The sequence below is a fragment of the Python bivittatus genome, unplaced genomic scaffold (assembly GCF_059951505.1).
Source record: "Python bivittatus isolate LINGU-HERP-01145 unplaced genomic scaffold, Pbiv_v1 ctg000840_np1212, whole genome shotgun sequence".
NCBI classification, from domain to species: domain Eukaryota; kingdom Metazoa; phylum Chordata; class Lepidosauria; order Squamata; family Pythonidae; genus Python; species Python bivittatus.
This window is the reverse complement of record NW_028277113.1, coordinates 39,524,004-39,551,066: the sequence shown is the minus strand read 5'-3', so window position 1 is coordinate 39,551,066 and position 27,063 is coordinate 39,524,004. Positions and strand designations below refer to the sequence as shown.

The window sequence follows — 27,063 nt, the reverse complement described above, 5'->3', positions numbered from 1 at the left end:
GCAGTGAAAGTGGAAAGGTGGAGTTTTGAGGCAGTGAGAGATACCTCTGTAAGGCTATTAATTTGAGAATCACTACTTTAGTGAATTCACTGAATTTCTTGTTCTTTGGCTTAGAAATCAAATCCTGCTGGTTTGCATGTGCTCGTTTCAAAGATGAGACCCATAGACACAAAAAGCAAGCACAACTAAAATTAAAATTGGAGAACAATTTACAGCTTTCCTTCCTTTTTCTCTCCTACATATCTACTTACTTCCTTGATGCCCAGGTGATGGTACAATACAGAGAAGAAAGTTATCTCCCCCTTTTTCCATTTTAAAGCCTATAGCTTTTGAAGAAGCTCCTCTACTAGCCTCATTGGTACGGCAGTAGCCAGGGGCTTTTATGGGCAGCAAATAATGAAAGGTGTGTCCTGATGAAAAAATTGTGACTTAAATATTTGCATCAGCCATAAGGATGCAAGTTAAGGGTGGAATTTGCATCATGATGTCACTATGTAATATAAGTAATTATTTTACACGATCTCATTTTGTGCAGATGCCTATGGCAGCAGTCTTAATAAGCAAGTGAACAGGTGCATCAGAGAAAAAACTGAAAACCCACTAGAAGGTGGTACATGGATTTGATTAGGCTGGAATTTCCAAATTTTAAGTTAAAATGTCAAGGGGAGGTGCCTTTGAAGATTATGTGGAAACTATACTGATTCCTGCAGAATGCAGCACCCGCAAGATGTCTGGCACTCATTGTCATGAACATATCATACCCATTCTGCAGACTTCTGTAGGCCTGCCAATGGTTTTCTGGATGCAATTCAAAGTACTGGTTTTAAACTATAAAGTCCTCTGCAGCTTGGCTCCTAGGTGCTCTGGTCTTTTCCAGCCACAGTCAACACAATCAAGGTGTTCATTCTTGGAGAAGCTCCTTGTGGTGCCCCATTTTCAGGAGGTGAAAGGCCAGGAAATACTGCTTTTCTATGCCCCAGTTCTCTGGGATACCTCCCCTTGACTTTCCGATGTTGCCTATGGTAGCCTTTATATTTGATTGTGATTTTAATTACAGTTTATCTTATGTATTTATGTAAACATCATGGAGGTTTTAGCCAATGCGTTATTTTTTTAATTGTTCTATCCTGCTGTGATGCATAAAACAAAACACATAAATTGAACATGCAAACATTGGCTTGTTTGAGATGGGTGGCCATATAAATTGAATAAATAAAATAAATAAATAAATAAATAAATAAATACTATCCAAACATAGTCTGATTGGACTAAAGAAATACAACAAGTTCTCCCCTCCTCTCCCCTCCGCACACACATAGGCACAGGAACACATTTAGAATTGTATTTAGAGAGAAGGAAATGAAACTATGTCTTTTGAAAATATTTGAGAAATAACAAAATCAGTGGATGTTCTGCTTTTGTATCATGCCTTTTATCTTTGGCAAATCTTTCTAATTTGGGAGAACAAACACATTTGCTGAAAAAGGATTATAGGATTGAGAACCAGCTGTCTATACCTTTTGAACAGATTTTGCCTTCCTAGCAAGATAATTATACATGATTTGTGGAACATGTGTTTAAATTACATTATTTGAAAGGAAGGCAACTCTCAATGCAAGATTACCCTCTTAAAATGGAATATTAAATGAACAAACAAAAACTTGATGCCATTACCATATTCTCGGTGAATCTAAGGCCGTGTTTCTCAGCCTTGGCAATTTGAAGATGTGAGAACTTCAACTCCCAGAATTCCCCAGCCAGCAAGTTACCTTAGATCAGTATTTCTCAACCTTGGCAATTTGAAGATGTGAGAACTTCAACTCCCAGAATTCCCCAGCCAGCAAGCTGGCTGGTGAATTCTGGAAGTTGAAGTCCACACATCTTCAAGTTGCCAAGGTTGAGAAATACTGATCTAAGGCCACTCTTAAACCAAATTATTTGGAGAAAGTTATTGTCTTTTCAGTTAAATGGCAGTTGTGGCTAGGAGGGCTATTGCACAGCTTGATGTTGTGTGCCTGGCCATGTGATCAGGCCTGGGGGTCCCAGGGGACTGGGGAGATCTTGCGATGGCTCCCATATTAATATTATCCCGTCCTGTTCTGAGGGTTTTGATAGTTTCTTACTTGTAATTGTTTTTTATGTATTTATTCTTTTTAATTGTTGTACACTGCCCAGAGTCACTTTATGTCAGATGGGTGGCTATATAAATACGATAAATAAATAAATATATTGTAAGTTAATAAATAAAACTTTGGTATTAGAAGAGGTGTGTTTTAGTATAACTCTTTAAAGCCTTTTTGTATTGTTTCTTTTTCTCCTTTTAGATGTCAGCCTTATTTTGTGAAGCTTGCAGCAAAGTGTCTTTTAATGTGCCTCATAAACTGGAGATGGGGATGTTTATTGGCAGAGGTGAGATAACAACCCCCCTCCTGTGCTTTGGCATGTATGTAATATTTACGTTCAATTAATTTTAAGCAAAGTTGCTTGTAGACACTGGAATTTGAATTTGAGTTTTCCAAAAGTCTATTACAGGAAGAGAAGCTTGCTATAGGCTAACAACGTCATCATTGTAAGTGGTGGCTAGAAGAGTTCTGACTCCTCTGACTAATATAAGCTGGTTTTATTTATGTATTATTTACTTTAAATTATTTAGGCTTTAAGAGTTATATTCTCTAAAAAAATTAAATAAATTGTACAATTGGGCCAAGCAATGTAGTTGTTAGAGTGGGAGGGTCAGGGTTTAAATCCTCCTCAGATATACTCATTGGGTGATTTTGGGTTATTCTCTATCTTACAACTCTTTTAAGGATAAAATAAGGGGTAAGCCCTATCAGCCTTCTTGAATCCTCAGAGAAAAAGGAGTTAACTGATAAATAAGTAAATATCAGAAATTACTAAAATCCAGGAAAAGCAGAATCCTGAAATACAGCTTAAAAAGCCAACAAGAGCAATTCTGAATGAGCAGAAAACAACATGGAGATAGAAGATAGAGATAATAATAGAAGATCTATTATTAATACGTATTTGAGGCGGTTACATTTATTGGTAGATGTTCTAATTTTGCCTCTCATTAAAATAAAAAGAATTTAGAAACACCAGCTGGCATCTGTTATAATTTAGTACTTCAATTCTGGAGCATCTTGGGATCCAGCAGTTCTGAAAGTGGTATACTATCAGACGGAATTCTGCCATGGGAAGGATACATCTATGGATTTATGTATGGACTGGAAGTTACCCAGGAAGATATTCTTTCTCTCTCTTGGAAAGCGATCTAGCAGAAATGAATCTTTTTCTTTCTAGGCAAACTTCTAATAGAATTGGGATTGAATTGTTAGGCACTCATTACTGGTTTGAGCATCCTTGTTTAAGACATTACCTGTTTCAATGATGTCTTTTCTCTTTTCAGTTGGTTTTTGAACTTCTTTTTTTCTTACAGTAAATGTGAAACACTGTCTTAATGATACTGGAATTATTGGCATAAACAATCCCAATTTTATAATTCTGGAAGATGGTTCACTGTATACCAAAAATGCTATTTCTTTGACTTCTCATGAAAGCATCATCACTATATTTTTTAAAAGCATTCATGAACATGAGCAAAGGCGGATATATGTTAGCTTGCTAACATACCCCCCAAAGGTAGATATAATTATAACAATGTATTCTGTAATTACAACAGGGTATTCCTTTCATTCTTGACTCTATCACATACTGTCACACAAATCTCACCATTCATTTTACTTTATTTGAGAGGAAATAAAAGTAAATTTAATACAGTGAGAATCAGATAGTTAAGTATGTGTTGGTAAAAGAAAAAGACATATGCTCAAGAATGAATAGGGGATGAATAAACATGAATGACCAGTAAGAAAAAAGTATGTTTGGCTGGCTTAGTGATGTAGAGAGAATGAATGAGGATTGAATTGCATAACAAATATAAGAAGGAAGAATGAATGGGTTGAAGGCAAAATATGTGGTTGGGTGGAGTTAATGAGATGTTCAAAAATGGAGAGGTGAGAAGTTTAAAGAACAAAAGGCAATGTATGAAACAGTTTATAATCATGGTGAAAACAAGGATAGTTTGCAAGGAGAACAAAGTATGCAGAACAGTGTTGGTACAAATTATTTAATTATGAGTGTGTGTGTGTGTGTGTGTGTGCAATAGACCAAAAACACAAAGCATCCAATATAAAAACCCCTGTTCATAACAGAAAGTAATCATAACTGGATTGCTTAGATTCAGCAACTTCTAGCAATAATTGCTGTAGCATAACATTTGATCTCTTTTATGGAAAATTCAGAACATGATCATTTAGTAAGAAATGCACAGATGCATGATAGGAACAGTCCAAGTGGCTTATACTTAATGGTAGATTAACTCTGAACTCCATGATATATGAGCAACTGATTCAATTTAAATATCTATCCATATACATAAACAAGTTTGGTACAGTATTATTATTAAATTCCCCATTAACACCATCAAAACCTGGTAATTTAGCCATGCCAGTATATGTGGGCTTCTATGTGAGGCACAATAATGTGGTTAAGGTGCTGGCCTAGGAACCAGAAGACTGTGAGTTCTAGGCCTGCCTTAGGCATGAAAGAGTTCTAGGACTGGCCCTGGATGACTTTGGGCCAGTCAGTCTCTCTCAGCCCAGCCCATCTCACAGGGAAAACAGGAGGCAGGAATATTAGGTATGTTTGCCATCTTGAGTTATATACAGTATATACAAAAATGGTGGGATAAAAATCTAATAATAATAATAATAATAATAATAATAATAATAATAATAGTGGTAAGGGGCAGATAATTAAGCTCATTGTAGCCAAGGTGTAAGGTAAATTAGATTTTATATTTCCTTTTCTTTTTTCTTATCTCATTTTCTATTGCTTACTATTTCTTACTTGTTTTCTGTGCATTGTATAATACTGCTAACTCCTCAAGAATATTAGGCATATGTATATATGTTTTATTTTTATGTTTATATTGCACCTTTTAGCATTACTATTTAATTTTATACAATTGGTTACATGATGTTGGTATAAAAATCAGAAGATGAAAATGTACTGTTAGCATTTTCCCCAATTTATGGCTAAACATTCCCATGAAATAAAAATGGAATATCAAATAAACTTAATCAGCGGCATTAATGTTTTAACAATCCAAGTAATAGTTGTGAAACAGAGAACCAACAAGTTAATTGCATAGTGTGAGGTGTAAAGTATTAAAATCATTTAAAAAAGCAGAAGAATAACATTTTTTCCCCACACTACAATCATGTTAGGAGTTAATATTACCTGTTACAGTGTTTGGAATAACAGAGATTAGACGATGTAACTAAAAACAAAAGCATGATTGCTATGGATATTTAAGTATCTCTCTTTTCTCTCTTACAGACCTCAAAAACTAAGAGAAGACATGTCCGAACAACTGTTCTGGGACGAACAAAACGAAGATGGGCTCCAGTCCCAACTACTATAATGGAAAACTCACTAGGGCCTTTTCCAATGCAAATTCAACAGGCATGTTTTTAATGGAATCTTCATTTGACATTTCACATTATCTCCACATCTAGATTACACCTGCTAATGAATGAAATGTTGTCATAGAAATAGACTTCCTCTCATAATATAGGCTTTTCTCCATCAATTTTCCCATATAAGCTTGCTTTGTTGTTGTTGTTCAGTCGTTAAGTCGTGTCCGACTCTTCGTGACCCCATGAACCATATTGCGCCAGGCCTTCCTGTCCTTCACTGCCTCCCTGAGTTTGCTCAGTTTTATGCTCATTGCTTCAGTGATGCTATCTAACCATCTCATCCTCTGCCGTCCTCTTCTCCTTTTGCCTTCAATCTTTCCCAGCATCAGGGTCTTTTCCAAAGACTCCTCTCTTCGCATTAGGTGACCAAAGTATCTGAGCTTGAGCTTCATTATCAGTCCTTCCAATGAGCAATCAGGGTTGATTTCCTTTAAGATTGACTGGTTTGACCTCCTAGCAGTCCAGGGGACTCTTAAGAGTCTTCTCCAGCACCACAGTTCAAAGGCATCAATTCTTCGGCGCTCAGCCTTCTTTATGGTCCAGCTCTCACAGCCATACATTACTACTGGAAAAACCATAGCTTTGACTATGCGGATCTTTGTCGGCAAGGTGACATCTCTGCTTTTTAATATGCTATCTAGGTTTGCCATAGCTTTCCTCCCAAGGAGCAAGCGTCTTTTAATTTCATGGCTGCAGTCTCCGTCTGCGGTGATCTTGGAGCCCAAATAAATGAAGTCTGTTATTGCTTCCATTTCTACCCCTTCTATTTTCCAGGAATTAATGGGTCCAGATGCCATGATCTTAGTTTTTTTAATGTTGAGTTTCAAGCCAGCTTTTGCACTCTCCTCCTTCACCCTCATCAAGAGGCCCTTTAGTTCTTCTTCACTTTCTGCCATTAGGGTGGTATCGTCTGCATATCTGAGGTTATTGATGATTCTCCCTGCAATCTTAATTCCGGCTTGCGATTCTTCCAGCCTGGCATTTCTCATGATTGCGATTCTTGCGATTCCTCCAGCCTGGCATTTCTCAGCCTTGTCGTACTCCTTTCCCTATTTTGAACCAATCGGTTGTTCCGTGACTGGTTCTAACTGTTGCTTCTTGGCCCGCATACAGATTTCTCAGGAGACAGGTGAGATGGTCTGGTACCCCCATCTCTTTAAGAATTTGCCACAGTTTGTTGTGATCCACACAGTCAAAGGCTTTTGCATAGTCAATGAAGCAGAAGTAGATGTTTTTCTGGAACTCTCGTGCTTTCTCCATGATCCAGCGAATGTTGGCAATTTGATCTCTAGTTCCTTTGCCTCTTCGAAACCCAGCTTGTACATCCGGTAGTTCTCGGTTCACGTACTGCTGAAGCCTAGCTTGTAGGATTTTGAGCATAACCTTGCTAGCATGTGAAATGAGTGCAATTGTGCGATAGTTTGAGCATTCTTTGGCATTGCCCTTCTTTGGAATTGGAACGTAAACTGACCTTTTCCAATCCCGTGGCCACTGTTGTGTTTTCCAAACTTGCTGGCATATTGAGTGCAGCACTTTAGTAGCATCATCTTTTAGTATTTTAAATAACTCAGCTGGAATACTGTCATCTCCACTAGCTTTGTTGTTAGCAATGCTTCCTAAGGCCCACTTGACTTCACTCTCTAGGATGTCTGGCTCAAGGTCAGTGGCCACACCAGCATGGACATCAGGGACATTAAGATCTTTCTTGTATAGTTCTTCTGTGTATTCTTGCCACCTCTTCTTAATCTCTTCTGCTTCTGTTAGGTCCCTGCCTTTTTTGTCCTTTATCATGCCCATCTTTGCACTAAACGTTCCTTTGATATCTCCAATTTTCTTGAAGAGATCTCTAGTCTTCCCCATTCTATTGTTTTCCTCAATTTCTTTGCACTGTTCATTTAAGAAGGCCTTCTTATCTCTCCTTGCTATTCTCTGGAAATCTGCATTCAGTTGCTTATATCTTTCCCTTTCACCCTTGCTTTTCACATTCCTTCTTTCCACAGCTATTTGTAATGCCTCATCAGACAGCCATTTTGCTTTCTTGCATTTCTTTTTCCTTGGGATAGTTTTAGTTGCTGCCTCCTGTACAATGTTACAGACCTCCGTCCATAGTTCTTCAGGCACTCTGTCTACCAAATCTAGTCCTCTAAATCTATTCATCACCTTCACTGTGTACTCACAAGGAATATGATCTAAGTCATACCTGAGTGGTCTAGTGGTTTTCCCTACATTCTTCAATTTAAGCCTAAATTTTGCAGTAAGAAGCTCATGATCTGAGCCACAGTCAGCTCCTGGTCTTGTTTTTGCTGTCTGTATAGAGCTTCTCCATCTTTGGCTGCAAAGTATATAATCAATCTGGTTTCGGTATTGACCATCTGGTGATGTCCATGTGTAGAGTCGTCTCTTGTGTTGTTGGAAAAGAGTGTTTGCTATGACTAGCTTGTTCTCTTGACAGAACTCTATTAGCCTTTGCCCTGCTTCATTTTGTGCTCCAAGGCCAAACTTGCCTGTTATTCCGATTACTCCTTGACTTCCTACTTTAGCATTCCAATCCCCTATGATGAAAAGGACATCTTTTTTTGGTGCTAGTTCTAGAAGGTGTTGTAGGTCTTCATAGAACCGGTCAACTTCAGCTTCTTCGGCATCAGTGGTTGGGGCATAGACTTGGATTACTGTGATGTTGAATGGTTTGCCTTGGATACGCACTGAGATCATTCTGTCGTTTTTGAGGTTGTACCCCATTACTGCCTTTCCCACTCTCTTTTTGACTATGAGTGCAACTCCATTTCTTCTAAGGGTTTCTTGCCCACAGTAGTAGATATAATGGTCACCTGAATTAAATTCACCCATTCCCGTCCATTTCAGTTCGCTGATTCCCAAGATGTCGATGTTCAATCTTGTCATCTCCTGTTTGACCACATCCAGCTTGCCTTGGTTCATAGATCTTACATTCCAGGTACCTATACAATATTGTTCTTTACAGCATCGGACCTTCTTTTCGCTTCCAGATACATCCACAGCTGAACGTCCTTTCGGCTTTGGCCCAGCCGCTTCACTCTTTCTGGAGCTACTTGGAATTGCCCTCCGCTCTTCCCCAGTAGCATATTGGACACCTTCCGACCTGAGGGGCTCATCTTCCGGCATCATATCTTTTAGCCTTTTAACATTGTCCATGGGGTTTTCTTGGCAAGGATACTGGAGTGGGTTGCCATTTCCTTCTCCAGTGGACCACATTTTGTCAGAACTCTCTGTCATGACCTGTCCGTCTTGGGTGGCCCCGCACGGTATAGCTCATGGCTTCACTGAGTTACGCAAGCCCCTTCGCCACGACAAGGCAGTGATCCATGAAGGGGATAAGCTTGCTACCAACCCTTAAATATTTTTCTAGAGCAATGGAAGACTCTTGTTTAAGGTGGAACAATGTGCCTCTGCAAAATCCTTTGCAGTGCTGGAGCAGGGCAATCTACCTCCATGAGGCGAAGTGCTCCACTGAGGCACATCACTTGCAAAACTACATATGCATAATATTGACATTGTTTCAAGAGCACAGGATTGAGGATAATGTTTCCTTTGCTGTCATCTAAAAAAGTCTGTACAGTAGTTACAACAAAGTAGATATGTGAAATGTATTATATTTAATTTCAGAAATGAAAACTATGTAATTGCTATTAAGTCCATTTAGAAATGCAGTATGCACTAAGTCTATTAACATACATGCAGTAATATCTGATAAGACTCCATATAAGACTCTAACAATTACAAACTTCCCCTTAAATTTTTAAATGACTGTTTCTCATTGGAATTGACTGATAGGCCATAATGGCCTTTCCACTGCTGAACATTTTTGAGACTGAGATAGTCCAGTTGCATCCTGAATTACAGATCTTTAATTGAATATGGGTTTGGTCTAGTACAATTAATACTTACCCACATGGCAAGCAGGTTACAACCATTACACCCCATATAGTGCCTACTGCACACTGAAGCATATTGTGACCCTAACGATCTGGAAAGAATCCCTTTGCAACAATCCTTTGCTGTTCAAAAGATTCTTAATGAATTCTGAATTAGTTCAGTTCTGTTGAACTGAATTAGGTAGGCAAGAAGGAAAGAATTATATTTGTCAATTATTTTAATTTCATATGTGTTTATATTCACACAGCTGTCTTCTGATATGGCACTAAAGTACGATATTAGGTATTTCATAACTGGTCCTGGTGTTGACAAACCACCACTGAATTACTTTTACATTGAGCAAGAAACTGGAAATCTCTTTGTTACTTGCCCAATAGATCGGGAAGAATACCCAGAATTTCAGGTATGTGATTCTAAATACAGACATAGACATATACACACACTACACAAATACTGATATAACTTTGTATACACTGCATAGGTTTCAGAAGAACAGACACATGACTTTGATACATGACTTTGTACTGTCAATATTCTTTGAATTTATATTTAAGAATCAGAACCATAAACAGACATGACTATTTTGAAATTAATTGAGTTAATATAATTATTCCCCATCTATTTAATAATATTTACCTCCTGTCACATGAAAAATTATTATTTGAGGGCAATTTTTGGAGCCCTGTTGTGTTTATACCCAAAAAGAATACATATACAATGAGAACAATTTGGTTGTAAGAACCTTTTGTATCAGAGGCATTCACTTGTTAGTCAAGCAGTCACAAAGGTTCCTGGGCATACAAATAGATATGGAGTGAGATCTGATTTATTGGCAGCTGATGGCACAAAACCATTCTAGTCTACGTATGCCAAATAGTCTAAAAGAGTATTTTGGTGACTTTGGTTTCCTTCAGAAACCCCCCAATCATGCCAGTGAAAAATAGAGAGTTTACAGATACACGGACATGGGGAACATGTTAGTGAGAGGCTATCAAGGTCCACCAACAATCTTATGGCTATAATAATGGGTTGCAGGTAAACCTTATATTTCTTTCTCTGATCTCACTTGAATTTTCATTTTTCTTATCTCTTCCCTTTATCTCTTTTTCTCTGGGCTTATATTACTTTAGCCATTGTCTTATCAGTCTTCTTCCATCAAGTCTCTGGACTTACACACAGACATCCTTTCTATGACCTTTGCATCTTTCTCCTTTCCTGGGCCATTAAATGGGTCCCTTTATTATATTGATTTTTTTCAGCAGTTCCTATTAATATTATTAATAATAATAATAATATTTGGTCAACACGAGGCAGTGAATATACTTGATATCTTCTGCTGATTCTTCCGTCCACCAACTCTCCTATGTCTCAAAAGAGACATGTCTATGTCTATGGTTTCTTATGCCATTTTATATTAAATTAACTTCCTTTCCCTTATGCCCTTAGTCTACTTTATCTGTAGCCCATCTTTATGTCTGATACTTGTATGATCTCTAGATATTCTCTTGGGTACCCTCATACCTGGGACTTAGTACCATGCCTTGCTGTAAGGAAGGGAGATTACTACTGCAGGAGGATTCATCCTATGCACATAGAAATATAGTTAACAGCCTATTCATCAAAGCAAATTCTGCATGGGTACCTGGATTAAATAATTGTATCCTGATTTATCAGAAACATTTCATCTGCTACAGGGGAGTAAATGTTTCTTCTACTGCCTTTTCTGCAGCTTATTTGCTATGCAATGACGTCGGATGGATATACCCCAGAGATCCCACTTGTACATATCATCAAAATAGAAGATGATAATGATAATGCTCCAGAGTTTGAGTATAATATTTATACTTTTCATGTACTTGAAAACAGTAGAATTGGTAATTGAACTTTTAAATCAATCTTTGTAATACATTATAACAGGCTAATTGAAATGGCTCACAGATTTGGAGTACAGGTAGTCCTCGTTTAGCAACCACAATTGGGACTGGCAACTTGGTCATTAAGCAAAGTGCTTGCTAAGTGGAACTGCAACGGTGCTTATGATCTTATTTCAGCTTTACAGACCTGAGGAGGTCATAAATGTGAGGATTGGTTGCAAAGTTATTTTTTCATCACTGTTGTAACTGTGAATGGTTGCTCTACAAGACAGGCGCTAAATGAGGACTACTTGTATCTATTTTGATATGTTTTGTGTGAAATTGTTTCATCAGTTACTTAAAGGTGAGTGTAGATTTTGTTATTGAGAAATGCAAGTTCAAAACATTTTAATAAGAAAATATAATGATAGCAGGAGATGGGTACATTTAATAATATGTCAAATAGTTCATGTATGTAAGTGTATTTGGAAATGGTGAAGTCTTTGCACATATTGGCTGTTTTGATTATCGTGATTGTGTGACTTATACATATGTGAGTGCACACCTACACTTTTTCAGCTTTCTTCTTAGCAGATTATTAACAGAGACGTGCAAGAACATCAGAGCTTTAGGGAGGAATCTACATACCACACTTCACAGAGATATGTGTAGGGAGTTTCAAGCTACGCCCCTGTAAAATGTTATTTGTTTAAGAAAGTACTCTTAATGTTGTTGTTTGGGGCAGAATATAATGTGCTAAAATTGGATAATATTTATAGCTTACCTAAATCCTAATGGGCTCTGGGCAGAGAAAAATGAGGCAAAAAAATAATAATAATAAAACACAAGTAAATGATTAGGCCAAGTATGCTAACACAGCTGCTGAAGATGAGAAGTCTGTGAGGATGTCATTGAGGAGACCTAGTGAAGTATGACTGCAAGAATCAATCTGATGTGAGGCCAGACCTGTTTGCCACTAAACTGAATCTATTTCTTCCTTCATTATATCATGTGTGAATAACAAGAGGTGCACGTTTTTACACAGGCAGCTGCTGCAGAACTGCTTTTTATAGTGCAGAAGAGCTGCAGAGAAATAGATTGAGACTAGAACTACATGGAATGGAACAAGTTCAGATCTGTCTATTCTGCCTTGGGGAACATGTTTTGAATTATCCCATCTGGAAGTCAGCAGATTCCATTTACACTCCAAGCACATATTCTTTTGATATCTAAATAATACTGCTGCTGCTGCTGCTGCTGCTACTAATTTCTAAATAAAGTGTTTGTTGGAATTGTTAATTCCTAACTCTGGATTCCTCAGTGCAATTACACTTATATACATATCAGAAATATTGTTATATCAGTTGATATCAGATGAGTTTCAGGGCAACCAAAAGTTCTAACTTGTTAAGGTAGAAAAAATTCAGAGGTTAGAAAGATTAAATTCAATACATTTTTTTCTGCTTTAATTCAGAGCCTATTTCTGAATTTGGAAGATGTGTTCAAATACACATAACTGAAATGTGTGACACTTATCCATTCATTCTTTAACATTAACATTATAATCCATATTATATTTGCAATGGAAAATCAGAGATCCAAAAATACACAATTACACTATTCCCTTTTGATGTTATGCAAAGTAAAGGTAAGAAATAGTAAGTTTTAAGGTAAGAAAGGTAAGGTAAAGTTTAAGATAAGAAAATGAAATTAGCTAAAATTAGGTGATACAACATCATTCACTATGCATACCTTTCTGTTCTTACAAATTGTATTTGCTTACAAATTGTATCTGCAGATCCAGGCACTGTTGTCTTTTATACTTTTAAATGTCTCACCTTTTTTTGAGATTCTCACCAACTTCATCCAATTACATATTTCTGTCTTTTTCTTCCTGTTGACCCTAATTACTCTTCTTTCATATATTTTTGTGATTTGATTTTTTTGTTCTCTTTATATGATCAGAAGACTTTCACTTTTTTGTACTCTGTCTTGTTCCCAACTATCCATTTAGGTCATCCTTTTCTTCTAAATCACGTTTAGAATGTTGCACAATGTTTCCCAAACTTGTTCCTGTTTTTTCTATTATCAGCAATCACAGGAACATCACCATCTTATGAATTCCTTCTTTCTTAAGATTTATATGATCTGAAGAGAACCATAGTATACTTTCATATGCATCCACAGCAATTTTGATGTCACCAATTCATACTTTCTGCCAGACATTTTAGCTTTTTCACTCATAATTAAACTCTTATGTTTACTCCTCTGCAGGCGTTATCAACCCCACTCTTCAAGGTAAGGCTCTGTTCATTCAGATTTATTGAATTCTTTCCACTTTTCTTGGTTTCTGAATTTAACAAAGTATAACAAGTATTTACTTTCTTTTTAAATTTCATTTGTTAATTCATGCTCTTTATCATTTACACTGTGAAGTTGCAATCTTCGGTATGCCATGATCATCAACAGACTGGCCTAGAGCTACTGACCTCGCTACCCATCAGAGAATCAGAGAGTTGGAAGGGACCCAAGAGGTCATCAAGTCCAACCGCTTGCACATTGTGCCTGCACATTGCAGGATTCATTACACAATCCCCAATGTATGACTACGCAGCCTGTTTGAAAACCTCCAGTGAAGGGAAAGAAACCACATCATGCAGTAACTTGTTCTACTGACAGCTTTTACTGTCAAGTAGTTCTTCCTAATGTCTAATCTATATCTACATCCTTGAATTTTCGTTCCATTAGTTCTAGTCTTACCCTCTGGAGCAAGTGAGAATAATCTGAACCCTCTACAATGTGACTACCCTTCAGATATTTGAAGATGGCTATCATGTCCCTATCATGTCCCCTTCTCTTCTGCAAGCTAAACAAACCTAGGTCTTTTCACTGTTCCTCATAAGACTTGGTTTCCAGTTCTTTTACCATCTTGGTAGCTCTTCTCTGCTCCAGTTTTATCAATGTCTTTTTAAACTGGGGTGTGCAGAACTAAATGCAGTACTCCAAGTAAGATCTTACAAAGGCAGAGTGGGATAATTACTTCCTGTGATTTGGACTGTATGCTCCTCTTGATACTCTTCAAGATGTTGTTGGCCTTCTTTGCAGCTGTTGGGAAATATTGAGCTTGTGATCCACTAGTACAGCAAATCCTTTTCTCATGTGCTTTCTTGAGCCAGACTTCCCCCATTCTGTACATGTTTCTTTTATTTGTCTTATCTAGATGCATGACTTTATATTCTTCTGTTAAATTTCATTCTATTAGTTTTCTGTTCCCAGATTTGCAACTGTCTTTTTCAAAAAATCCCCAATTTAAACAGATATTTGCAACAGAGAGAAATACAGGACAATAAAGTGATTTTTTTTTTTTTGGTGCCTTCAAGTCAGTTTTGGACTCCTGATGACTGCCTGGACAATTCCCTGCAGTTTTCTTGGCAAGGTTTTTTGGAAGTGGTTTGCCCTTGCCTGCTTCCTAAGGCTGAGGGAGAGTGATTGGCCCAGGGTCACCCAGCTGACTTTGTGTGTAAGGCAGGACTAGAACTCACAGTCTCCTGGTTTCTAGACCAATACCTTAACCACCACACCAGACTGGCTCTTCTTTAAAGTGATATTAGATGGGAAAAAATGATGCAATTCACTTTGATATTTGAATAATTGCAACATAGCTTTCTGTCTAAAGGAGGAAGATCTGAGTATTATAAAACCCTAAAGTTGATGCCTTCTATATGCAGGGACATTAGTTGGACAAGTGACTGTGACAGACAAAGACGAGCCCAATACACCACACAGCAAAGTGAAATACAGAATTATATCCCAGAATCATCAGAAACTTCAGGAATTTGTTATAGACCCAGATTCAGGCTGTATTACCACAGCATTACACCTGGACAGAGAGGTAATTTTCCATTTAGTTCTATACCAAAACTGTGAAATCATAAGAGCAACAGTGTAAAGCTAACAAAGGGTAAAATAAATAGATTGGTCTTAGTTACAGTAGCTGCAATATAGCTGAAGTCAAAATTTGTTTTGGTAATCAAGAATTATATAGACATTGTGGGTATGCAGAGGCCAAGTTCAAATAATCTAGTGGGTAACTTTGGAACAGTGTCTCAGTCTGACCTATTTCATAAGATATGAGGCTGTGATGTGGGATTGTGGGGGAAAAGAAGCAAATATACTGCTCTGAGCATCTATGCATTAAACAATGCCAAGCTATTTTTTTTGCAGAGTAATCTTTGGATGAGATGGCAATATTCTATAAATACTTAACGAAGTGAATAATCCCATGATCTTTGATTTTGCTTTTAAAAATTACAATATTTTTAATCAGGCCAGGAAAATTATGTCTATATATTGTTTCTAATGTTCTTCAGACTGAATCAACATATACACTACAGATAGAAGCAAGAGACATGGGAGGTGAAGTCTTTGGTTTGTGGACTACAGCAGAAGTACATATTGAGATTGGAGATGTAAATGATAACCTCCCTCAAATAGCACAAACTATGGTAAGTCTATCATAGTAAAACCTATTGAGGATTTTATAATGTTTATTATCTCTTAATGATCATTTTTATAGTGTTAATACAGTGAATGTTAAATTGAAGAAAAATGATTTGGGCAATTCTATTTACACTCTGGGGCTTCCATTACACTGCTTCTCCATATTTCATCATTCATGTCCCAGATCTGCTCCAGAAGATGTTTCCAACCTTCCAGAGCAGATTTTGGGGATGCCATGGAGTTGGAAGGATTAAAATTTATCCTGCTATTGGATCAGAATCCACCCACAGAATAACAGGGATAGTATCAGGAAGGCTAAAGTTCTGAATGAGCTGAAGTTGGAGAACAAAAAAGTATTAAGGATGTTTAACAAATTAATGTGTTTTTTTTAAAAAAAACAAGATAAAAAGAAGCTGCTCAGTAACACTACAACATCCTAGAAGGTAACAAAGAAGTAGAATTATTCAACTTGTATTTGACTTAGTCTTCTCCAACAAGAAGGCAATGAATGAAAAAGGGGGTTAAAGGGGAAGGATTATAGTTTGAGATAGGCAGAAAATACCTGTTAACTTTGAAAGAGTTTTCAGGGTGAGATGAATCCTGTCTGATACTACTGAAGGAACTTGTTAATGTCTAAAGTTTAGTTATTATCTTTGGGAAATACTTGAAGATGGATAAACTGCCAAATGACTGGAGAGCAAATGCTGTACCTTGCTTTTTTAGAAAAAAGTAGCAAAGGGTCTGAGCAATTGGTTAGCAAGCAAGATAAATCTGGGCTGGATGACATGATTATTAGGTGAATCTTGCCTGGCATGAGAACTGTTCATAAACTAACATTTGAAAATTGTGCGTTTCAGTATGTAGTGGAGATATATGAAAACATAGAACATGCAGAAGTATTATGCATTCCTGTTGAAGACAAAGATGAACCCAGAACATCTTCATGGATGGGTACATTCACTATTACTAAAGGAAACGAAGACAATAGTTTTTCTGTTATAGTGGATCAACAGCAGAATATTGGGTGTTTAAGTGTTTTAAAGGTAACTGTGGATAGTAAAAAGAGTTACTGTAATAATTTTAAAAATGAAGCTAATTTTACTCAGTTTTAAGCTGTGAATAACTATTGTTGAAATATATTTTTCACAAGTTTCTAAAGATGTGTATTTTTAAAATGTTTCTTTTTATGAATGTTTTTTCTCATGAAAATGATTTGGGGCAGAGGAGGGAGAGAAAACTCAAATGAAATTTTAAAATATTAATAAGCATTGTATTTTCATCAATATCTTAAAATCATAATAGTGAAGTGTCTTAGTGGTAGTATATTGATTTGAATAGAAATTATCTCCCCCCAGGGATTGGACTATGAGAAAAGCCATGAGAGAAGATTAGAAATTATTATAAACAATGAAGTACCTTATGTTCCACCTCCAAACTCAAGAACTCTTTTAACAAGTGTGGCCAGTATTGTGGTCAGAATTAAGGACCAGGATGAAGGACCTGTATTTGAATCGTGTGAATATATTATATACATAAAGGAACACGTGTTGGTTGGCACAGTGATTGGTAATTACCAAGCAAAGGATCCAGAAACTGGAAATAATGAACATTTAAGGTACAAAATGATTATATTGGTTAGTTTGTTTACAGATTGTACATAACATCAGAAAGCAATTATAACTGACTTACATTATTGGAATAAATTTGAGGTACGAAGCCTTCCTAAAATATTTATTCTTAACAGTTACAGAATAATAAATGACCCATGCAGTTGGATCACCATTGATCAAATAGGAAATATCAGAACTACTGACATTTTAGAAAGAGATTCACAAAATATAGAATACAGTCAGTGCAATGTAACAGTATCTGCAACTGATCAAAGTGAGTATCAAATGCGGGAAATGTTGGTACTTTATGCTGCATGCATAAAGCTACCAGATCTGGGCTGCAAAAATATGATCAGCTATTGATGACTGCATTGAATTCAAGTGTTTTCTATCTTTTATTATAATCTAACGGTCACCAAAATTTTTGCAACTCTGACCTGTAGCCCTAAGCATGCAACTCTAATATTTGAAATCCATTAATTGTATATCTCTTTTTAAATCAATCTCCTTTGAATTGTTTTACAATATTTATTTGGGATGATTATTTGACATTTTTCTTTAAAAATCATCTTTTTAGATGTACAAACTGAATTCTATTATTAAATCTACCCAAGGATCAGCAGAACAGATCCTTGTCCACCCTACAGTCTCTACAGAACCCCATCTACCATGTAGAAAACCATGCATTGATTGTTATTCAAAACTTACCTTTGCATTTATTAGATACTTATCTCACTTTTCCTCTGAGAATTTGGGCAGCAAATATACTTTGCAGTAATTCATGCTGTTAGTAATGCATAATTCTGCAGTTTAACAAACTACAATGGCAGGATTCATTTCTTGTGCTAAGCCAAAACCAAACAATATTATGGATTAGCACAATATGTGAAACCAGCAAGTTGTTTTAGAGTTATCCTTCACTGATGTGAGAGAAAAATAAAATCTTTGTAATTTTATATGATTTTGCCAAGTTACATTCATTACTGTATTAAAATTAAGCATTTCAATTTCCTAGGTAGTAAAACAGGAACTGGGACAATTGTGATAAAACTGATGATTGAGAACAATTATCCAGTGACTACTAGTAAACACTATGTCATGTGTAACGACAAAAAACCAATCTGTATAAAAGCCACAGACATTGATCTACCTTCCTCCACTATACCTTTTCGTTTTGAAATAGAGAATCCAATGAACTCAAAATGGAAGTTAACACCAAATGATGGTATGTTTTTGGTTTTCAATATCTACAAAAGAAATTGTGACTAATGTAACTATCATATAAAGTGTAATTTGTGAATTTGAATTATTTCTTTTGTAGATGCATCAGTACTGCTTTCTTCAGTTGAAGATATAGACTATGGCTACTATTATATTCCTCTCAGAATATACAATGGGGGTAACAGCAGAAAAAGTGAAATAATAGTTCACTATTGCAACTGTGCAATTCCAAGTGACTGCTCTGAATCCAAGACAAACACCTCATTGGGTTATTCTGCTTTAGACACTCAGGTAGAGCGTAGTCCAGTTGTAGCATCTGCTTTAGGTGCCTGGAGTATTCCTGCAATGGTCATGGGATCATTAGTAATGCTGTGTAAGTATATGTGTGTCTTGAAGAAGCAACATGAACTATGAAAGACCAAACTACATCTCTCCTTGTTTACCAACTACCTCAGTTAGCGACCATATTTAAATATGACAGTAATAAATGGTAATAAAAAATTCATTTTCCGACCAATGCCTGTGTTTCTGACCAAGGTTTGTGCTCCTAACAACAAAAGCCAGAGTGATAGTAATGCACAGCTGTATGAGAACTTTAAATGAAATGGTAGCAACCAGTGATCTTCACAGTGTCTGTCTTAGTCACATGTTCACTTAGTGACCATTTAGCTTAACAACATGGTTGTTGGAACAGAACTTGGTTGCTAAGTGAAGAGTAGTTGAATATATTTTAAAAATGTAGCTAAAGAGGAAATCCTAGATCCTCATGTAGGGGAAAGCTGGGGTTATCTGCTTTTTTCCCACTCTAGTCCCATTATACATTTTTGTGGCCCATCTCCCTCCTCCCCACCACCCCAGAAAATCCACTTTCTCAAATATTTGGCAATGCAAATTACAAACCTTCATGAGTACCAGGACCACAATGAATGGATCCAAACTGGATCTTCTTTGCTTATTTTTAAGGAAAGGGAAAATGTAGTTTCAGTTTTGAGTATTAAATTTAAATTCCCCCCCCAAAAAAGTACTCTCCCTGAAAAAATTGCCAATAATTCCTCCCCCCAAAAGATAGCCTTTTCTATTTTATAAGCTCCATATAGTGCTATAAAAGAGGGTTAGACGTTAGACCACAGTCAGCCCTCACCATCAATAAAATTTCATTTCACACAGAGGAGGAAAACCTTTGTCTAGGATACTGAAGAGGTGTTGTCTGGTTTTCTTGACCAGAATTGTGTGCCTGTGTATATATTTTCAGACAACTCGTGGGTCTGAATTTTACAATTCAGTCTTCAGCACCCCAGATACAGGTTTCCTATCATGTTTGCTGTTTGTGGGAAATAAAGTTCTGTATCAGGGCTATTGAGTTATTAAAATAAAATAAAAAAACTTAATTGGTCTACATTCAAAATAGAGGATTTTGCACTACAGGTAGTCCTTGGGTTATGACCATTTGTTCAGTGACTGTTCAAAGTTATGATGGCACTGAATGAGGGGTACTTATGATGGATACTTGGAGTTCTGGCCATCGCAGTGACCCTGCAGTCACAGGATTGGGATCTAGGTGCTTGGTCCCAGCTTGTGATTATGACATCACAGTGAGCTGCAGTCATGTGATCAGGATTTCTGACATTCCCTGTTGGCTTCCCACAAGCAAAGTGAATGGAAAAGCCAGCAGAAAGTCGGAAGTCATGATCATGTGAGGTCCCCACTTAATGACCCGCATGGTCCTTGTTTAATGACAGCAACTGGGACTGCCAGAATAGCCATTGCTAAGCAACATGTCACGTGACATCATGCTTTTACAACTGCGTTGTTTAGCAACAGAGTTCCTGGTCCCAATTGCTGTTGTAACCTGAGGACTACCTGTTTAGCCATTGTACCTAAGCAATATTCTTTCTTTAAAGCTTTTTTCTCTGTTTCTCTCTTACCTACGCTTCCTGTTTTTATAAAATTAAACTCTAACTTTCATTATTAAATAAACTGTTCTTCATATATATATTTAAAACACATAAATAAACCATGTCTTGTTTTATGTATTACTTTCTTGCAGTAGGCTTTGGTGCACCCTATGGTCTTTGGCTCCATAGAAAATTTCGTAAGCCTCAGGAAGCATCTGATGATTTAACTTTTCAGAATTTAACAAAATCAAACACCGAGGCACCAGGTGAAGAACCTACAGTAAGTCATATTTTGCTCTACACAGTAGCAAATGTAACAGATTTATTTGGTATATATTATGACAAAGAGTAAAAGATGCTGGCTCATTGTTTTAGAAAGCAAAATAATTTGCCATTTTTATCAATAAAATGGGGATTCTGATGTGTCCATATGCTTAAAGCTAAATAATATTTTTTGTACATGGAAGCATATTATCTACCATCATCATTTTATAGTTAAATAATGTTTTGAAGTGTAAACCATCCATAAAAAACTGCTCTGGCTGAATCCAGAAAAGGTAGATACCCCTTGGGGCCTTGAAGTTTCAGATGACGTGAGTAATAAGCTAACTGCAACACTACATGCTGGTTGCAGGTTGAACCCACTGGCTGTTATGTGCCCTGGGCTATAAAACCCACATGAATCCTGAGTGTAGGCAATGGCTAGAAATGGGAGGAAATGGATGACAGTTTTGGGGGCAAGTGGATTATTATTTAGCTAGTATGCACACTGGAATATACATTTAGATCTGGGCTCTGACTGTTCAGGAATCTTTTTTCCAAAATGTGTTTCCCAGAAATTCTATTGTTATTATTCTTCACATTCCAGAATCTAAATATATTTCCCATGACAACAGTGAATGAAGCTGTAGGGATGCACACAGATGAAGGAAAAACTGAAAAGCAAGAAGATTTGGAAGCAGGAAAAGGAGGAGGGCATTCCACATCAGAATTAGTCAAGGGACAAAAAATGAACCATGTGGCACAATCTTTACAAGACTGTGAGCCTTCTTTAAGGAATTCGTACAGAGATTTCTGTTCAGAATGGCAGAATTTCACTAACCCTCGCTTAACTGAAGTAAGTTCTAATAGCATATAATTTTCTAGTTTTGATTTCTAATAGCATATAATTTTCTAGTTTTGAGTATTATACATATGGGCAGAACATCTTGTATTATTTATTTATTTATTTACTTATTTATTTATTTATTCGGCTTGTATGCCGCCCATCTCCCCCACGGGTGACTCTGGGCGGCTCACAATAAAATTTTTAGGTAGTACTTAGTATCATAGTTCTTAAAAACAATCCAAACTGGGTGGCAATGTATTTTACAAATAACAAAAATATTATACCATTTATGTAAAAAACATCTAAAACAATATGAACAGCTAATCAAGCAAGAGGCTATAGGCATGATGAAATTCCCTCAGCAGGAGTTTCCAGATTTTTGGGGCAACTGCCAAGAAAATCTTAATCTATCTTTCCCCATTCTGGTAGCACACACAGACACAAACATTTATATCAATTCCCACAGCTATAGGGAATCTGACAGCTGAAGACAATACACCTAGAAAAGTGTTTCTCAACCCTGGCAACTTTAAGATATGTGGACTTCAACTCCCAGTAAATGACAATTATAGTTTTATTCTCTCCAATAAATAAACAAACAATATATTCTTTCAAAAAAGAGATTTGATTTTGTTTTTAAAAATCCATTTTATTATATTTGTGAAATATAGTATGAACAATACAGATGACTTCATGTTCAGAGATATAACAGACAATTAGAAGACAACTTATTTTTGTATCATACATACATTTTAAAAAATGGTGATATTTTTGTTGTTCCTTGTCTAGATGGTATTTCTTTGTGGAGAAGATGAAGAACATAACCTGGTTAAAGAGTATTTACACCCATATAGTTATGAGGGACAAGACTCACCAACTGGTTCTTTAAGTTCCTGTACAGGGGAGTCAGGAGAAGAAGAACTGAGTTTTCTGAATCAGCCAGAGCCTCCATTCCGAACATTAGCTGAAGCCTTTGTAAAGAAGTGATTGTGTTTAATCTATTCCTGATTAATCATTGGCCCAATTCACTGGGAAATTTTCCTGTGCAAATTCCACTGAAGTGAATGAATGCTCTTGAGAAGCTCTAATTAATTGTATAAGGATTTGAACAGAAAGTCTTCCCCACAGTTGTGTCCATACATTCATTATTTGTTGGAGATTTTGGAAATTTTTGGAATTATTTTAAACAGAGTACAAAAAAATGGTTTAAATTATTAAGGACTTGAAATCTGTTATAAAAATAGACTTGCATGAATAATTAAATTATAAATTTATATGTTTATTTTTACATCCTTAAATAACTATTTTGTTCAATCTGTGCTTATAATTGGAATATTTTTTTAAAAAAATCTAAAATACAAGGGTTTCCATACCCATCCTACTATTCCCTTTTGGGGTAAACAGTGGTATGCAAAGTGTAGAAAAAGAATGTAATTCAGGATTTACAAAATCCAAATCCTCCTCTTTAACTTACAACTGCAACATTTTCAAGGATATCTTCAGAATTGAACAACCCCATAGAAATTTATGGAACAATGTACTGAGTTTTAAAAAATGTCTCCTGTGTGTGTGTGCCTGTGTATTAATCCCATGCAAAATATAATATATCCTGTGAATTCCATTTATTTTGAGAAAGTTTACCCTATCCCATAGGATAAGGTTTAAAAACTTCTATCTATCATTCTAACAAATATCTTTAAGATCTTATTCATATTTAATGTACTACTTCGACAAATATCACTATGCTTTAAGAACAATTAATATATTCAATACATATAGAAAAATGTACATTTCTTAATATATTGAAAAACAAATCTTTGGCTATTGGCATCGATTTTAACCTAAATTAGCATAAAACTCAGCATCTTACTTATCTGTAATACACCAAGGCCAGAATTGAAGCTTGATATTCAGAAATAAGCAATACAATATTATCAACCTAAATACTAATTTATATTTTAATGAACTGTGAGAGAAGGCATGTGCTTTATGATTTTGTCTGACAGCACAGCCTGGCTCTAAATATACATTAAAAATCGAAGGAGAAGATGGGCATCCTTCTCTGGTACCTTTACAGTGAAAAGGAGATTAAGAAAAAGATCTTCGGTTTAGACTGGAGGACACTTGACCTCCAATCTTTGTACTTGACCATTTAATAAATCCTGTAGAAATCCAAATTTAGCTAAGGTAGCATAATATATTGCTTAACCCGTCTCTTTGTAGGTTTTTTTTTTTTTGGATGTTCTGATTTCCACAAAGTGTTTGTGTGAATATATGCTTTCCCTTTCAGTTTTTATAGATTTTCCTGCAATAGACTGAAAATTACTGAAGACTGCCATAGACAAGCTACTATTAGACAGAGGCATTAACATATCAAAACTGATAAGAGCTGATGGCTAGTTCAATGATACATTAGACTTAATTAGATATAAAATTATATATTTTTCAATTTCTGGTCATTAAAGTTGCTGGTGTTAAAAAGTTAAAAGGTTGCAAACTCCTTTCAGAAATAATTGCAGAAATCAGAATGTACAAATCCATGCCTACAATATTTATACACATACACATACCACCATTAGTCATATGTCTGACCTTCTTAACTGTAGTAATTACTAACCTAAATACTGATATTGTAAATGATATTTATTGCTAGATGAATAAATTAAGTATTTTATTTACCACATAGCTTCAAATAAGCACAGATAATATGAAGGAAGAAAAATGAATATTAACTATGTTAACAAGATTTCAGATATCTACCTTCAGTACATACATAAGCATGCATAAATACATGAATACAGAAAACAAAACAGAAACAGTGGGTGAAAAAGCCATGAGATACAAGAAGGTATATTGGGCGCAGTGCCTTATGTTTTAATACATGTGTGCTATGCTTTTGGATTACTCTGGATCAGAATAAAATAATTTATTTCTATTTATTCAATAAAGTTACTTTCAAGAACAGTCTGGGTGCATAAATACTTTGTTAGTTAACATATTTTAATTACTGGAATAAATAGATTACTATTTAGTAATAAAAGTAATATAATTACAAAATAAACTACTAATTAAGTAATATGCAGAGAGTACTCACTGTGATTTTAGGACTTGATTTAAAGCTGCAGAAATAGTTGATCCAGTCCAGGTCACTCCAAAAGGCTTTCAGTCCAACTGAATGTCTGGCTATGGAGCAAGATTAAAAAAAAAAGTTCAATTTCTCCATAATCTGGTATAGGTAAAACTAGAACTCTGTGTGTGTGTGTGTGTGTGTGTGTGTGTGTGTATGTGTGTGTTTCAGCAGGGTAGGATGAGATTTGCAAGCACGCTAGAGTACTAAGGGGATTAATATGCCAAATTTTATGGAAGTCCTGGACTTTTTAAGTACATGCCTTTAAAATCTGATTTTAAAATGCTTGTAACTTCGTATAAGACAAAATATGATGACATTTGCAGGAATGATAGCCCTTATGGTAGGAAACACTACCAAATTTCAAGCAATATGTTGAAAAGAGATTGTGCAAAGAGAAAGGTATTTGTAAATAAAATTGATGTCAATACTGAATGTGGTAGAATTGATTTTGAAGGAAATATAAGGGAATAGCTCACTGTTGATTTACTTTATCATAACATAGTTAATTTATAAAGCCAAATCAACTGTCTAATGTAGCTTATAAAATACAGTCATAGTACTGGTCTAGATAAGAGGCAGAGTGAAAATGAGGTGGAATGTGTGGTAACTGAAATATGTTTCTCAGCCCTTCAATTAGATTCTTGTTACAAGAACAACTGAGTTAAGGGCAAGCCTTTCCAACACTAAGTTCATACCCTTCACCCATCCTGTTTCCACTACTGCATTTTCTATGAACAGCAGAAGTTCCTTTGCAGTATTCTGCATGTTTGATAGCACAACATGGAAAACCTTCTTCAAGGCCTAGAATCAGAATGGAGAGGGTTCAGATAAGTCTCTCTGCCTTGAATAAATTCTAACTACAGTATGCACCACTACTAAAAATACACATCTGGACCACCACCACCAACAAATGAATGAATGAAGTATATATCTTATGGCTTATCATGGCATATTGTTACTCGGAATATAAAATGATAAAGTTCATAAAAAATTCAAAAGCATAAAATAGTTTCCCATAAAAAATGCCATCTAATTTCTTCTCATTACATTTCTCCATTGCATAGATATTGAACTCATATTTTTCAGCTGTCCTCCAATGACTCATGGCTTTGAATTTTCCATCCTACATTGGAATTACTACCTTATCAAAAGATACCTTTGCGATACCATAAGAGATTTAAGACAAGGTGGATATGACATGTAATTTCTTAAACTATACAAACTTCAGCCCTAACATAGTATAGGTAGTCCTTGACTTACAACCATTTGTTTCATGACCAAAGTTGCGATGGTGCTGAAAAAAGTGACTTATGACCTGTCCTCGCATTTATGAGCATCACAGTGTCCCCGTGATCATGTGATCAAAATTTGGGTACTTGGCAACCAGCATGTATTTACAACGGTTGTAAATAGTAAATCCCAGAGTCAAGTGATTGCCATTTCCAACCTTCCCAGAGGGCTTCTGACAAAGTCAATGGGGGAAGCTGAATTCTCTTAACAACTATGTGATTCGCTTAACAACCATGGCAAAAAAGGTAGTAAAATCAGGTGCGACTCACTTAATGACTGCATCACGTAGCGATGGAAGTTCCAGTCCCAATTGTGATAAATCAAGGGCTACTTGTACTATGTTCAAATTACTATGGATTTCATTTTCAAGGAAAAAAAGGTTTTTTTAACTGAATATATTATTTCAAATATAATAAAATATTGTAAAATATTATGTTAACTACTTGATACATTCATGCAAATGCATTCATGGAAATTGAAGCTTTCTTAAGACTGGAACTAGGAATAATTAGAATTAGAGCTGATATCACTAATCCTAAACTCAAATCAGTTACGTTCAAATAATTTGTATTCAACAACAAAAGCATGTCAAGCCCTAGAAATGAGGTGATTTTTCATTCTTCTAGCACCTTTCCTTCCTTGATTCCAAATAATAATAATAATAAAAGTAATAATAATAATAATACTAATAATTTGTGTGTCCAATTAATATTATTGCTTCCTTGTTTTATTTTATAATGGAAAGTATATTTTGGACCACACCCATTACTACTTACTAGCCTTGTATCTTTTCAAAATATTATTTATTTGTTACAGCAATCTGGAAAGGCAGAAATATACATTAGAATATATCACAATTTATGATAAAATAATGGTTCATCGGCTCACGAAGAGTCGGACACGACTTAACGACTGAACAACAACAACAATTGTAGCAACAAAAGACACACGCTCCTGGAGTCAGGTTCTTCTTCTGTTGAAATTAATTGTTTTTATATTAGAAA

At 35.8% G+C, this 27,063-nt stretch overlaps 1 protein-coding gene and 1 long non-coding RNA gene across 2 annotated transcripts in view; one reads left to right on the top strand and one right to left on the bottom strand.

Moving 5' to 3' along the window:
- Nucleotides 1–24,818, bottom strand: part of LOC112541523 (uncharacterized) — a 39,813-nt gene extending 14,995 nt beyond the window's left edge. Inside the window, exon 1 of the long non-coding RNA XR_015793992.1 lies at nt 24,734–24,818. This is a non-coding gene — a long non-coding RNA (uncharacterized LOC112541523). The remainder of the gene's footprint in view (nt 1–24,733) is intronic.
- LOC103057515 (desmocollin-1-like) lies at nt 656–22,703 on the top strand. Its single transcript, XM_088130902.1, has 17 exons — nt 656–778; nt 2,325–2,409; nt 3,437–3,639; nt 5,401–5,526; nt 9,700–9,855; nt 11,182–11,326; nt 15,034–15,197; nt 15,676–15,810; nt 16,663–16,848; nt 17,161–17,420; nt 17,550–17,689; nt 18,431–18,640; nt 18,737–19,009; nt 20,684–20,811; nt 21,400–21,648; nt 22,429–22,615; nt 22,660–22,703. The coding sequence occupies exons 1-17, from the start codon at nt 656–658 to the stop codon at nt 22,701–22,703; spliced, it is 2,814 nt and encodes a 937-aa protein (XP_087987028.1).
- Nucleotides 24,819–27,063: the final 2,245 nt, after the last annotated feature.

Bases quoted from the DNA above. Each gene is read 5' to 3' on its own strand.
- LOC103057515 (XM_088130902.1), top strand. From the start codon at position 656: ATGTCAAGGGGAGGTGCCTTTGAAGATTATGTGGAAACTATACTGATT. The intron at 3,640-5,400 runs GTAGATATAATT...TCTCTCTTACAG, and splicing joins TGCTAACATACCCCCCAAAG to ACCTCAAAAACTAAGAGAAG. The intron at 21,649-22,428 runs GTAAGTTCTAAT...TTCCTTGTCTAG, and splicing joins CTAACCCTCGCTTAACTGAA to ATGGTATTTCTTTGTGGAGA.